Raw genomic sequence first — 14,966 nt, forward strand, 5'->3', positions numbered from 1 at the left:
CATATAAATATGATGTCAACCTCTGCACGGCAGTGATAAAGGGTTTATCACTCGTGCCATCAGCAGATTATTATAGCACAACGTGCATGGCTTTGAAAAACCAGTGATCACACAGCTACAAATATTTTGCAATTTTTCTGGCACAAAAAATTTACTCAATAAATGACAAACTCCTTCCTTCCCGATTGACCTTAGTGGCAATGTCATCCACTTTACAAAGTCATCTACATTAATGCTAAATTTTAAGAATGTTTAAGAACAAGTGGTCAGACTTCTGGGACCAGCATTATTTTTTTTTAATTTTATTTTTTTTATTGGTTGTTCACAACATTACAAAGCTCTTGACATATCATATTTCATACATTAGATTGAAGTGGGTTATGAAGTGGGAACAGCATTATTGAGGTAAATTAAATCACAGTTACTGATGGTGAGAAGGGTGGAAAGCTTTATTTCAGGGTACTGTTAATATACAAAAATGTATTACTATTTTTGGCTGGCAACTTATGGTTGATTTAAATAAACCCAAAATCATACATTAAAAAATGCCAAAGTTCATAAAAAAATCTATTTACATCCTAAAAGCAAACTTTTTGACTAAAATATTAATGCATACATATGCAAATGTGTATGACAAATTTGTATGACAAAGGTGGTTTTATTCTAACAACTGTTCGAACCAACTTTTTTTTTTTTTTAAATCAAGTACTAGCAAATTGTATCATCCCCCAACTACCAACATTTCCTATCCGTGCTGTCGGTGATTGGTGTATTCAGTGTAATGCTCCCCATACAGACTACTCTTTCAAAACAAAGTATTGTTTTACAGGAATCCAATCTGCTCTGGTTAACAATGCTCTATTAATATCCAGTGGCATTAATGCAAAGCTCAAAACTCAAGTACCAGAGATAAAAGTGGATGGTGTGACCATGTGACTTTACAATGAACCAAGTCAGAACTGCTGACTGCAGTCAAAGAATTCAGTCCTCTACCTAGCCCATCATGTTCTTTACTAACCATTCAAGAATGAATTACAAAAGGACATGTAAGAATAACATAAATTGTGCTTTGCTTGAAACCTCACACAACTTGCTAATGCCAATAAAGAAAAAGTTTGAAACATTTTCATTCAAATTACCAGAAAATTTATATGTTCTGGTTCCAATTAATAATATAGCTGTGTGATTTACATTTCAAATTGTTGGTATTTAAAAAAAATAAGAACCAAAAGTGGGGAAAGAGAAATACATTACTAGCAACATCAGAAATAGAAGCATCATTTCTAGCATCAGTAATGGAAAAACAAGATGCATGGAAAAACTGTGTGATAACAAAAACTACATTTAGTATAAATCTAATACATAACTTGCACTTGGTATTTCATGCATTTCTGATAGGAATAGATAATATATCTCACCAAGTATATCATCTTTCCTCTTTTCAATAAGGGAACTGAGAGTCAGGATGGGAAATCCTTTTCCTACATGTCACAGAACTATTAAATGGGAATAGCCAAGTTTTAAATCCCTGGTTGACAGCTCAACTATATGTGCATGGACACTCAGGGCAAATGGAAAAACGCAAGACAACAGCCAAAGACAATGAGAAAATCTTGAAACAGAGGAAAAAGAACACACCATGTACAGTTGTCTAACTTCTTAACCAGAAATGAGGGAGATTAGAAGACACCAGAACAATATGCTTAAAGGGCTGAAAAGAAGGTTGTGGCTCAGTGGTAGAGCGCTCACCTAGCACACATTAAGGCACTGGGTTCAAACCTCAGCACCACATAAAAATAAAATACTGTGTCGACCTATAACTAAAAAATAAATTTTTTTAAAAAAGAAAACCCTGTCAACTAATAAGTTTATATACAGCAGAACTACCCTTCAAAACTCAAGTAAAAGTCAGTTGCAGACTTGTAATCCCAGTGACTCAGAAGGCTGAGGCAGGACAAATACAAAGCCACCCTAGGCAACTTATTGAGGCCCTAATTAACTTACCAAGACCTTGTCTCAAAATAAAAGATAAAAAGGGCTGATGATGTGGCTCAGAGTCAAAACGCCCCCGAGTTTAATAGTTCAATTCCCAGTTAAAAACAAAAACAAACTAAAAAAACTGAAGTAAAATAAAAACATGTTCAGATAAATAAAAATTAAAGAGAACTTGTTGGCAGCTCACCTCTATTACAAGAAGTACTTAAGGAAGCAGTATCAAATGGATACATAAATCTCTAGGAAATGAAAAACAATGGAAATATGTGTGTATGTATGCATATATACATTCATGTATTCTTTTCTCTCTTTTTAAAAGCTATACAACTGCTTACAAAAAGTACAAAAAACATATTACTGGATTTACCATTTATACAACAATAAGGATTCTGAGGAAAGTTTTCTACTTATTAGCTAAAGATATTCATTACGCTTAGTAGAACAAGCACTAAAAAGAAAAATGCAAAGAGATCACTAGAAAGTCAATAGAACTAAATGGAATACTAAAAAATTTTTTTTAAAAATATCAGCATAAAAGATGGCAGGGAAAGGATTAGAGAAACAAAAAACAAATGAGATAGCCAACTTAATTATAAGTAAATCAAAACAAATGTAAATGGACTAAACAGTATACAGAGGAAAAGGCAAATTATGGTGTGGGGAGCCACTTTGAATGACTCGTGCCTTCCATCCTGAAGAGAGAGGCCTTGACCATCACTACATTTCATAGTGATCTGGGCGTTGTCCCAGTTCAGGAAGTTGAGGGCGGTTCTGGAAGTTGAATCTTCAGATGTAGGCAATGCCCCCTGGGTTGAATTACATTGGCCTGTCCCTTGTAACCCTGCCCCTTGTGGTCTTTTTTGGATGGAACTTTCTAAGAACAAGGGTCTCCCTCCCCCCAATAAAAACCCACTTCTTGCTCTTTCTCGCCAGCCTCTTGTGACTTTCTCTTGCTCTCCTATTTGGGGAGCCTGAGGCCAAGCAAAAAGCCATCCTGAAGCTTGTTTAAAGGTAAAGTGTGTGTGTGTGTGCGTGTGTGTGTGTGTGTGTGTGTGTGTGTGTGTGTGTGTGTTTTATTTGGTGTCCATGGAAATTCATGAGCGATCTTAAGTTCAGCTGCCCGCCCGGGTCGGGGGCAGCATTATGGTACATGTACCTGAGAGTATTTTATAAATATTCACCTAAATAGAAGATTGCTTTAGGTGACATACAAAACTTTAATTCCCTATTTACTAATAAGTGCACATTTAGTGCTCGATGTAAAAAATGGGATATAAAATTACAGTTTAAAATTATGCACAAAGGAGCTGGGGATGTAGTTCAGTGGTACAGTGCTTGCATCCACAAGGCCCTAAATTCTAGCCCTCAATCCACAAAAACAAACACATAAAAATGCAAAAATGTTAAAGGTTTGATATTACTTTCTTTATCTTCCAAACTTGCTCTATTATTTTCTCTCCATAATAAAACAATAAATATTTTGTCATGGTTTGGATTCAGAATATCCCCCAAAGTCTCGTGTGTTATTAAAGGCTTGGTCCCCAATGCAGCAATGTTCAGAAGTGGAATTTGGGGGAAGGTACTAGATCATGAGAGCTCTAACTTCTCTAACCTCATCAATGGGTCATTCACTGACAAGATTCAGTGTTACCGGGAAGTGATGGAAAATGAAAGAGGTAGGACCTAGACTGCTGATGTCTGGGCTTGGCACAGAATCACGAGCCACCACACACCTTGTAGATTCAAACAGCAATTCTTTATTCCCGAACTCACAAGGGCCTCCACACAGGTTCAGGGGAAATCTAAATCTGCCCGCACACTTCACCTACTCCACGAGGCTTTTCCCAAATCCCATTTAAATCTCATGGGAACTCAATGGGAACAAGCAGCAGGAACACCCTAATCCCAGCAGCAATAATCTTCAACCTCCAACTTCCCTAAAACCCCTATTGTCTTAAACCGGGAACGCCTTAAACCCAAATTATCTTAAACCCAGATACTTCCTAAAACCTGCAGGATACACCCTAATCCTGGATCCACCCTGGTCATTGAGCAGGGTCACCTTTTTCAAACACACATGCAAGGTCACAGCAAATTTCCAAGGCAAGTCCATTTAACATGGGGTACGCTGGCAAGGAAATATGGATGCGTCATTCCTACTTGGCAATGGCCCTCAGCACTAGACAAAATGAGTGGGACCACTTTGGGGGTATGCCTTTGGGGACTATATCTTATCCCTGGCTACTTCCCACTCACCACTTCCTGGCTGCCATGTGGTAATTAGCTTTTCTGTACTATGCCCTCTGCCATGATGTCCTACCTCAACTCACAGGCAAAGCAATGGAGTCAGTGGACCATGGATTAAAACCTCTGAAACCATGAGCCAAAATAACTATTTCCTCTTTTAAGTTGTTTCCTCAAATGTTTTGTCATAAAGACAAATGGCTAACACATTTTAAGTAAGTACATTTAAGCATACAATCTTTGTGATGTTTTTATTTTAAACTAAAATTCTGAGATTAAAACTATTGACTAAAGAAAATAAATTCACATTTTAATATCCAAAGAAAAATTCTTCCTCTGAAATCGAGAGTAGCTTATCATAAAACTTGATTTCTAAAATAGTAAAGCTTAAATATTTATGCCTGGAACCATTAAGTTCCATAAGACATATATCAACACCCAATAATTTCAAATGAATTCACCAGGAGTTAAACTCAACAATTATTGCTTGTAAGTCTGACTTCTTTGGTCGTTCAAAACATTACATAGTTCTTCATACATCATATTTCACAGTTTGATTCAAATGAGTTATGAACTCCCAATTTTATCCCGTATACAGATTGCTGTATCACATCAGTTACCCTTCCATTGATTGACATATTGCCTTTCTAGTGTCTGATGTATTCTGCTGTCTGTATTATTCTCTACTATCCCCCCTCCCCTCCCCTCCCCTCCCCTTTTCTCTCTCTACGCCTTCTACTATAAATCACTTCTTCCATTTGAATTATCTTGTCTTACCCCTCCTTTCCTCTTATATGTCATTTTGTATAACCCTGAGGATCGCCTTCCATTTCCATGCGATTCCCCTTCTTGTTTCCTTTCCCTCCCACCTCTCAACCCTGTTAATGAAAATCTTCGTCTCAAGCTCTTCGTCCCTACCCTGTCCTTGTTTCCTCCCCTTATATCAGAGGAGTCATTTGGTATTTGTTTTTTAAAGATTGACTAGCTTCACTTAGCATAATCTGCTCTAATGCCATCCATTTCCCTCCAAATTCTATGATTTTGTCATTTTTAAATGCAGAGTAATACTCCATTGTGTATAAATGCCACATTTTTTTAATCCATTCATCTATTGAAGGGCATCTAGGCTGATTCCACAATCTTGCTATCGTGAATTGTGCTGCTATGAACATCGATGTAGCAGTGTCCCTGTAGCATGCTCTTATTAGGTCTTTAGGGAATAGACCGAGAAGGGGAATAGCTGGGTCAAATGGTGGTTCCATTCCCAGCTTTCCAAGAAATCTCCATACTGCTTTCCAAATTGGCTGCACCAATTTGCAGTCCCACCAGCAATGAACAAGAGTGCCCTTTTCCCCACATCCTCTCCAGCACTTAAAGTTGGTTATGATCTACATACTGTGGGAGCAGGCTCCAAATTCCTCAATAGGACACCCATAGCGCAAGAGTTAACAACTAGAATCAACAAATGGGACTTACTCAAACTAAAAAGTTTTTTCTCAGCAAAAGAAACAATAAGAGAGATAAACAGGGAGCCTACATCCTGGGAACAAATCTTTACTCCTCACACTTCAGATAGAGCCCTAATAACCAGATTATATAAAGAACTCAAAAAATTAGACAATAAGACAACAAGTAACCCAATCAATAAATGGGCAAAGGACCTGAACAGACACTTCTCAGAAGAGGACATACAATCAATCAATAAGTACATGAAAAAATGCTCACCATCGCTAGCAGTCAGAGAAATGCAAATCAAAACTACCCTAAGATACCATCTCACTCCAGTAAGATTGGCAGCCATTAGTAAGTCTGACTTCTATAAAAATTTTAATAGGCCACTTTAAAAAATAGACGTTTTCTTTAATACCTCACCTTCCCTAATATCCTGTGCCTGCCACTTACTTGCTGTGAGACTTCAGTTAAGTTGCTACTAACCTGAGTTTGTCTATTTGTAAATTACCTGGTATGCAAGGTTGTTCCTAGCCAAAAGAGAGCTTCTGAACATGGCAGATATTTAATAATTAGTAACTTAATTCAATTCAGGATATAATTATCTAAGAGTTGAAGCCAGATCTGACAGTTACTATTTGTCTATTACCTGTCTGCATTAGAGTATCTCAAATTTGAAAACCAGCACAAAGAACACAACTATGTACTACCATTGTAGGAACAAAACCCTAGGTTTTTATCATGTATTACAAAGATCTACACTACTAAGGTTCTCAATACTCTTCTATCAAGTGTCTTACCACTTCAGTCTTGATTTCCTTTATCACAAACATATTCCCATCTCAGGGTCTTAGCGTCTGCTGTTCCTGTGCGTAGAACATTCTTCCTGATATTTACATGATGTCGTGGTTTAGATAGTTGTCCCCCAAAAACTCATGTGTGAGACTATACAAGAACAGTAAGAGGTAAAATGATCAAGTCTTACCTAATCAGTACATTAAACCACTTAAATGGATTAACTGGGTGGTAACTGTAGGCAAGTAGGATGTGGCTGGAGATGGGTCACTGAGGGTATGCCTTTAGGGCTCATATTGTTGAGTATGTTGAGCTGAGTGCTACTGTACTTCCCAATTGTTGTGTCCTGAGCTACCTCTATCTGCCACACCCTTCTGCCATAACATTCTACCTTTGCCTTAGGCTCAGAGAAATGATGTTGGTCATCTATGAACTGAGATTTCTGAAACTGTGAGCCCCAAATAGACTTTTCCTCTTCTAAAATTGTTCTTATCAGGTCTTTTGGTCAAAGTGATGAAAAAGCTGATTTATAAACACATGGGATGATCCCTCACTCCCTTCTAATATGTGCCCCCATATCAGAGAGGTTTTCCTCAACTACTCCGAAATACCACGACTGCAGTTATTTCTATCTAGCCATCTTTTTTTTAATCCTGATTTAATTTCTTCACAGTACTACATCTGATCTATTTGTTTATTGTCTCCTACAACTAGAATGAAAGCCCTATGACTTTGTTTTGTTCACTGCTATATTCCCCCACTTTTAATGATGCTGTTGTTGATGTTCTGTAAGGATTTGATGAATAAGAGAATTCACATTCATCTCACTTCAGCATGGAGCCAACTTAATAAGTACTATGGACTTCCCAAACACATATATGAAACATAATTAAGAATCACTGAAAGCAAAGACACTAAATGTGTAAGAACCAAAAAATTCAATTTTGTTGCTTTAAGTTCCAGTCTCACAGGACTGAGAGTATTAACACTAATACATATCAAGAAGACATCAATTTTGATTAGACACATAAATATATTTTTGCCATATTTTATATCCCCAAATTTATTTTTCCTTCTACCCAGGTAGTCATTTGGTATGTATTTAGTGAATGTATCCAGTTTGTGTAAGCCAGACTTCAGTGGCCACTGGCATGGATTTAGCAGCCCGTAACAAAATTGTGAAACAGGACAAATCTGACTTTTCCCCATATAAGGGTTCCAGCTTTACTAAATTCTGGAAATTACTCCTAGATACTTCCCCATGTGACATATCCTTATTCCTCCAGGGTGACCTTCAAGGAATCAAGCAATTCCTGAAGTAATTAGTAGGGTGTGGAATTTTTTCTCCAGAATCAATACCACCCACCCAAAGAAGCAGCTTAGTGTTAGAGGTGATATCACAATTGTTACTCAAAGTCTTTTATTAAGTGCTGATAAGAATTGCCCACCCTCATCCATTCAGTGAACAAATCTTTTTGGAAATAAATGAGGCATAAACTCAGATCCTAGTTAAGGAGTTAGTTGCAGTATCAATTACATCATCACAGGTATTCCTTGTTTCTATTCATTATGTAATCATTCAACTCTCGGGGTGTCAGTGTGGAGGGGTGATGGTGATCATATCTCCAACTCAACATCCCTGCTAGGCTTAGAACAAGTCTGGGTAATAGGCAGAAGATAAGAAAAGAAGAATCTGAAGACACAGGCTTCTGGCATTAGAGTCAAAAAACTCAAGAGTGAAGTCCAGCTCTACTTCTTTTAATGAATAGCTATTAAGCAATATCTTCAGTGTCCACGAGACCATTTTATCATAAGCAAAATGTGTAAAAACCTATTTTTTAGTAATTAAATGAAAAACTAACAAGTGCAGAGAAGCATTAAAAATAATATAGCTACCTTCTTTACCTTTCCTTTATTAAGGAGAAAGGCAAAAATAGGCCACATACAATGAATTCACACAACACTGGCAAAAGATTACCAAGTCTAGGCCTAAGGACAAATGCAAAAGTAGTGCAACCCTTAAAGAAAAGAAAGCTTTAATAATGCTCTAGGATAGGGGTATAGTTCATTGGTAGAGCCTTTTAAATCTAGTAAGAGCTAGTATAAATATTCACCACTCCATTTTTCCATCTTTGATAAACATGATTCCTATCATACATGTTAAAGTTGCCCTGCCCATCAAATACTTCACTGGTATTCCCCCCTTTTTATTTCTTCCTATAGCAGCAGAAATCATTACTTTGGTTTTACTTTTTGCAGTTTTGAAGAATTTCTGGCTTTTTAAAAACTCTTTTCTCTCTGGGTATGGTAGTGCATTCCTGTAATCCCAGCAGCTAGGGAGGTGAGGCAGGAGGATGGCAAGTTCGAGGCTAGCCTCAGCAATTTAGCAAAACCCTAGCAACTTTGTAAGACGTTGTCTCAAAATAAAATTTTTTAAAAAAAGGGACAAGGATGTGGCTCAGTGGTTAAGTGCCCCTACGTTCAATCTCTAGGCAGCTATCTGTCACTGGTCTGGCAGCTCAATCTCTATCATACCTTTAGGTGTTCTAAATGTCCAGTCCCTCTTCTCTTACCTACCCATTCCCCCTAAATACTTTTGTCCATGACTTTATATCTATACACACGTATACACATACACTCTCTAAGGATTTGATGAATAAGAATATATATGGAAAGAAAAGAGAGAGGCAGATGTATATATGTATGTATATAATTTTTTTTTTGCCTTTCTCCTCCCAATGACTCTTTAATAAGATGTCTTTAGAGGCTATTCAAACAATTCTTTCTGTCCATCACCCCAAATCTATTCTTCCTCTCATCTCTCCCACCTCAGGCAACAATGCCACTACCTATTTAGTTATTTAAGTTCAAAAAAATCTGAGAATCATCTTCTCTCTGTTCTGCATCCAAGCCAGCCATATCCAATCTGTTCTGTCACCAACCCTTATTATTTTTCAATTAGACCACTGTGACAGTTCGAGTCTCCCTGCTTTCATTTTTTACCCTTGCCAATCCACTCTACTCCCAGCAGCCAGCAAAATGGATCCTGTTGCTCCCTCATACATAATCCTTCATAGCTTCCCATTACATTTATAATTAGATATACCAGCCTCTCATTAGGTCTTTGAACATATCACAATTTTACATCTATCTTTTTATTTGCTCTTTTTTTGTTATCAGGTTCATTCAGGTTCAAGCATCAATGTCACACTTACACCTTCCCAAAACCCAATTAAAATTAGCTCCTATTACATCTTCACTAGCAAAGTTTACTTTTATTTCATGTAGCTCAGTGGTATTTCATTTATAACATAGTATTTCATTTATAACTATGTAATTTGTTCAACTATTTGGTTAATGTCTGTCTAGGCAGAAGCAGTATCTATTTTGCTAATCACTGCATCATCCTTCATCCCATGGTATCACAGTCATGTAGCCAACATCTAACACATCCCTTTCCCAAAATAATATTTGATAAAAGAGAGACCTCATGAGTCTTGTTTCTAGAATGGCTGCTTAACACAGCAAGCTACACCAAGGATATTTGTTCCTCTACAGTTGGACATTTGGGCAAAATACTTTTAAAAGGTCAGTGTTGAGTAATGAAAGAAATTCAAGTGAAAGACAATATAATTCTTTTTCCTAACAAGTTTTTGGAGCACTTACCTTTGACTTCTTTCATAGTTCCTAGCACAGAGTTAGACATGATAGATACTAAAGCACTTAGTGACCAAAGTAGAGTATTAACAATCAATCAAAAGCTAGAATTAAATGTTACAGAAATTCTAAATATTATAGTTCACTAAGGAATGGAAACATTATAGATGGTTTTACAGAGATAGAAGTCAATCTAGACAGAGTAGAAACAACTTTTAGGGATCTAGCCAACCCAATTTATCACCGCTCCCTTGCCTGCCCCCCTTCAACAGTGGTGTATAGGCATATTTGTACTACCTAATAGCACATTTCTTTAACCCATCTGCTAAAATTCTAAGCAATTTATCTTCAATATGTGTTTAAGTTAACCCTACCAACTTCTTCCAGAGTCCAGAAAGAATCTTGATTGGGGACTGAGGATGTAGCTCAGTGGTAGAATGCTTGCCTAGCATATGCAAAAGAAGGTTTAAAAAAAAAAAAAAACTAAAAAAGTTAGCCCAGGATGGTTTATGCTGTTAATTCCAGGGGATCTGGAGGCTGAGGTAGGAGGATCGCAAGTTTAAAGCCAGTCTCAGCAATTTAATGAAGCCCTAAGCAACTTGGCAAGATCCTGTCTCAAAACAAAAAAACAAAAAGAGCTGGTACCAAAAAAGAAAAGAAAGAAAACTAAAGAATTGATCATACTACCTGTTGCATAAAGCAAACCCTAATTTTAACATTTTATATAATATATTCATCCCAATGACTTGGAAGGCTAATCAGGAAGACTGCAAAGTTCAAGGCCAGTCCCAACTTACTCTGTCTCAAAAAAAAAAAAAAAACTATGTGTGTGTGTGTATGTGTGTACGATATAAATATACATATTCATCTAAAAATGAAGTAATTAAAATAATATAATATTGATATATCAGAGTTTAAATTTTGCCCTTTTTGAAGGGCCAATATGAGTGGAACAAAAACTGCACTAGCCATTATTTTCAGGTGCTGAGCATGGCCCTCTATTTTTATTGCACTTTTTCCCTAGTTGAGGAATCCAAGGCTGAGGGGTTGGATAAATTTTTAAACTATCATACAGCTAACAGCACAAGTCTTCTCTTTTTTAGATGAACAAAAATGCCAAAAACAAAAATGCAAATAGAACTTCAAAATAAAACTAAAGTCTTGAAGAACCTAAAGTGCTTTGTTAGTGGCAGAGTTTTAAATTAAAAAAAAAAAAAAAAACTTACAATTTAAAGTCTTCCTAGAATTTATGGGTTAAATACAGATTGGCTTGACTGCTAAACTACTTGGACTTGATTAAATAAATCTGAAACATATTTGTATTATATTTTCAATAGCAAAAATGCTCTAAGAAAAGGAATATTACCAACCCCATAACTATTGTTATTAACACAGATTTGAAGTGCTGAAAAAAGATTTGAAAAAATAAACTCCAGAAGTTTAAACACTTAAAGAAGTGTTTTAGTTTAAACACTTAAAGTGTTTTGCTTTTGATGACAAAATACCACAATGAAACAACAGAAATAGTATTATCTAAACCTAAATGATGTCAGGCTTTTAAATAATCAATAAGCTGTCAGAGATGGGACCTATGCAATTACATCAAATTGTGAATATTACTTTTACATTAGGACCAGTCCAGTCTTGTATGAAATAAATATATGCAATCAAATAATCATGTCAAAAAGAAATCACACACTTAACACACTAAATAGATTTAAACTTTTCCACACAATGATCATTTCAATCTATGTGGTACCAACTCTGCCCACATCAAGTTCCATCAAGGTAGTCGTTATAGACTTGCATGGGCAGACAAAAAGTAATCCCCACCCATAAAAAATGTTAAATATTAACAGAGTGTCAAAAGCATCAATGTTATTTCAAAATAATGGTTTTGAACCCTTTAGAAACATGTCTAATGGGCTCTTAAAAATATAATTACTGAAGTCACTCACAAGTGTAAGGGGACAGTTTTCTCTTTACCAAAGTATGATCACTTGTGCAAACACTCCAGATGGTCTTTCTGAGCATTCTTCAGAGAAAAATCAATTCTCCTGTCCCAGCCATCACACCATCACCCCCCCCCCGCGCCTTTTTCTTTAATGACTTGCCTGTTTGTCAAAGTTTTCTGATATAGAGCACCCTTCCAAAAGGTTTTCAAAAAAAATTAATTTGTGCCATTATTAGGAATGTCATATTCCAAGATTCACAATTCCTATAATCCTCTGAACTTTCAAGATTGCAAAATTTTGAGCTTAATAATTCATAGACCACAAACACACCCTATTAAGATTTTCCTTCAAACACCACCAGCTCATAGGCTCTCTAATGGGTGTACATAAGCCATACGCTACAATCTAAAAAGACACAGATGGTAGGTGCTCTCCGCCCTCTCCCCAGAGAGGTCCTCACCTAAACCTCCTGCACACTCCCTTCGCAGGGCCCACAAACACAACTATAAACTCAGTGAGGTGGTAATTGTCAAGCATGGGTGAGAAAGACAGTGTACACGACGTAACTGGACGGGGAAGGTTGTTAAACTAAACGCAGCCTTCTCCAGTATCACGTAACCAGCCTAACCCGCTGCAAACTTTTAAGAGATTAAGTTACATTCCACTGCAATTCCACCCCTGACAGCTGAATCCAGAGATGCCAGCGAGCCAGGCTGTCCATTCCCGCCACCTCACCCGGGAGAGTCGGTGGCCACATCCTGCGGTCAGCACGCACCAGAGGATGGGAGGCGGGGAGAGCTCACCTTTTCCAGCTCGTCGTGGAGTTCTGCCAGGCTGGGCCTGAGCAGCTTCTCGCCCAGCTGCGCGGCTGTGTGCCGGTAGTGATCAATCCTGGGCACCGCGTCCATGGTGTTGTGGCCAAAGGTGCGCAGGTAGTAGGTGTTGGTGTGGGTATCATAGTAGTAGTGCTGGTGATGACCACTGCCGCCGCCCGAGTGCAGGCTGCTGCCCTCGCTCAGCACTGTATCCCCGCCGTTCTGGAAGCTCACGTTGGGCCCATCGCCTCCGACCCCCGCCGCATCCAGGCTGTCGTCCGCAGACGAGGAGGCAGCCGGGTCCACGAAGTTCACACGGAAGCGGCCCTTGGCTTCCTCGCTAGCCTTGGCGGACCCGCTCTCACCGCTGGTTTTCCCGTCCGCTGGGGTCTCCTTGCTCCCTGCCTCTGCCCCTGTTCCAGCCGCTGCGGCTGCTGCGGCCGCCGCCGCCGCCGCCGCGGCCCGCCCAGCGTTCTCAGAAACCAGGTCCACCTGGAAGCGGCTCTGGCTCGGGGTGGGCCCCAGGGGTCTCCCCAGCCCGTCCCCGGCCGCCGCAGCGCCCTCACCGAGAACTCTACCGCCGCCCCGGCTCGCAGCCGCAGCATCCTCCGGCACCGAGGGCACTGCCGTGCCGGGCAAGTCCACCTCGGCCGCGGCCAGCGGCGTCTCCACGACCCCGGCCAGCCTTGGGGCGCCGGGGGAGGGCGCCGTGGGCCCCGGCTCCATCGCCGCCCGACCCTCGGCGGACCTGAAGAATCTGGTGAACGTTGCGGGCTGCTGTGTGTCTCCGCGATCCCGGCCGGCAGTGGCTGTGGCTGCAAGGTAAGGAGAGGAAGCTGCTCTCCCTGCCACTCGCCCGGGCGGGCACGTCAGCCGCCAGCACCCGAGCCAGGCGCGAGTGCTGTGGGCGCGGGGCGGTCCGCTGTTTAAAGGCTCGGCGGGGCCGCAGCGGCGGCTCCGGCTGCAGCACGCGGGAGGCGGGGCCCACGGCTCCTCCGCCCCTCACCCCGCCCACCCGCGGTCCCGCAGTGGCGCGCGGCGGACGCTCCTTTGGTACCGCGGCCCTCCCGGGTTCGCGCACGACCCCACGCGAGAGCCGCCCGCGCGAGGGTGGCTTTCGGCCTCTAGGCGTCAGGCCTCCGGCAGCGCCATCAGCGCGACCAGGGAGCAGGCGTGGCTACACGCCGCCTCACCGCAGTGGCCGGGAATATATCCGCGCCGCTACCTCTTCTTCCGTCGCCCTCCTCCCACCTCTCCACCCTCCCCCGCCGCGCTCTGCGAGGAAGAGGAGCGGGGGCCCCCAGGCCGCCTCCCGGTCTCCCCGCCCCAAGACGGCGCGTCAGCGGGCCGACTGCCCGCGCCGGGGGCCACGGACAGCGTGTGGGCGCTGGCACGCCGGTCACGGATGCTACCAAGGCAGCTGCCACCACAGCGACGGCTTTAGGGGTTCTTCTCGCTTTTTCTTTTTTTCTTCTTCTTTCCTTTTTTTTTTTTTTTTTTTTTTTTAATTCTGAGCTCGCAGTGCTTGGGCTAGGCTGGCGAGATCTCGCGAGAAGCTGCAGGGCGACTGAGCCGCTTCCCCTCAGGCGCGTGGTACCCGAGGCCCGGTCGCCGCTGCCGGCCGCCGCGGTGATGCTGGGGGCTCTCCTGTGGGCTCCGCGGGCTGGTGCGTGTTCTGCAATGCCTTCTCGGGGTTCTGGCCGGCCGCCACGCCCCGCTCTCGTGGCCTGAACTTGAGGAGAGGCAGCTTCCCTCCTTGAGGCCTCTTAGTCTAACACTCAGGCAGCCAGGCAGTTAGATTTGCATAACTAGAATCAGTTCCAGTCGTGATGCAGCGGGTGTGTCCACGTTTCCGACGACTACACTTTTATTTTAAAGACATATCTGAAGGTGAGAAAGGAGCTTAGTTGTGTATTGTTTAAAGGCGATATTTAGATGATAGGCGCTTAGCTCTCAGTACCTTGACTACAGTAATATTCCTGTAAAGCACGTTTCTACATGGTTTGGGTTGTGAAGAATCAACTCAAGTTTTAACAAACATTATGGTACACTTCTG

General features: G+C 41.0%; 1 protein-coding gene across 12 annotated transcripts in view; it reads right to left on the minus strand.

Annotated features, from left to right (window-relative positions):
• Positions 1 to 13,721, minus strand: part of LOC144255993 (solute carrier family 12 member 2-like) — a 110,736-nt gene extending 97,015 nt beyond the window's left edge. For all 12 annotated transcript variants that reach the window (XR_013344028.1, XR_013344031.1, XM_077801169.1 and 9 more), the window contains exon 1: positions 12,899 to 13,721. Coding sequence is in view for 10 of the 12 variants with exons in the window: in XM_077801169.1 (XP_077657295.1) it covers positions 12,899 to 13,636 (738 nt within the window). In the remaining 2 variants the exon portion in view is untranslated. The remainder of the gene's footprint in view (positions 1 to 12,898) is intronic.
• Between the last annotated feature and the right edge of the window lie 1,245 nt (positions 13,722 to 14,966).

Source organism: Urocitellus parryii, chromosome 1 (genome assembly GCF_045843805.1).
Source record: "Urocitellus parryii isolate mUroPar1 chromosome 1, mUroPar1.hap1, whole genome shotgun sequence".
Classification (NCBI taxonomy): Eukaryota; Metazoa; Chordata; class Mammalia; order Rodentia; family Sciuridae; genus Urocitellus; species Urocitellus parryii.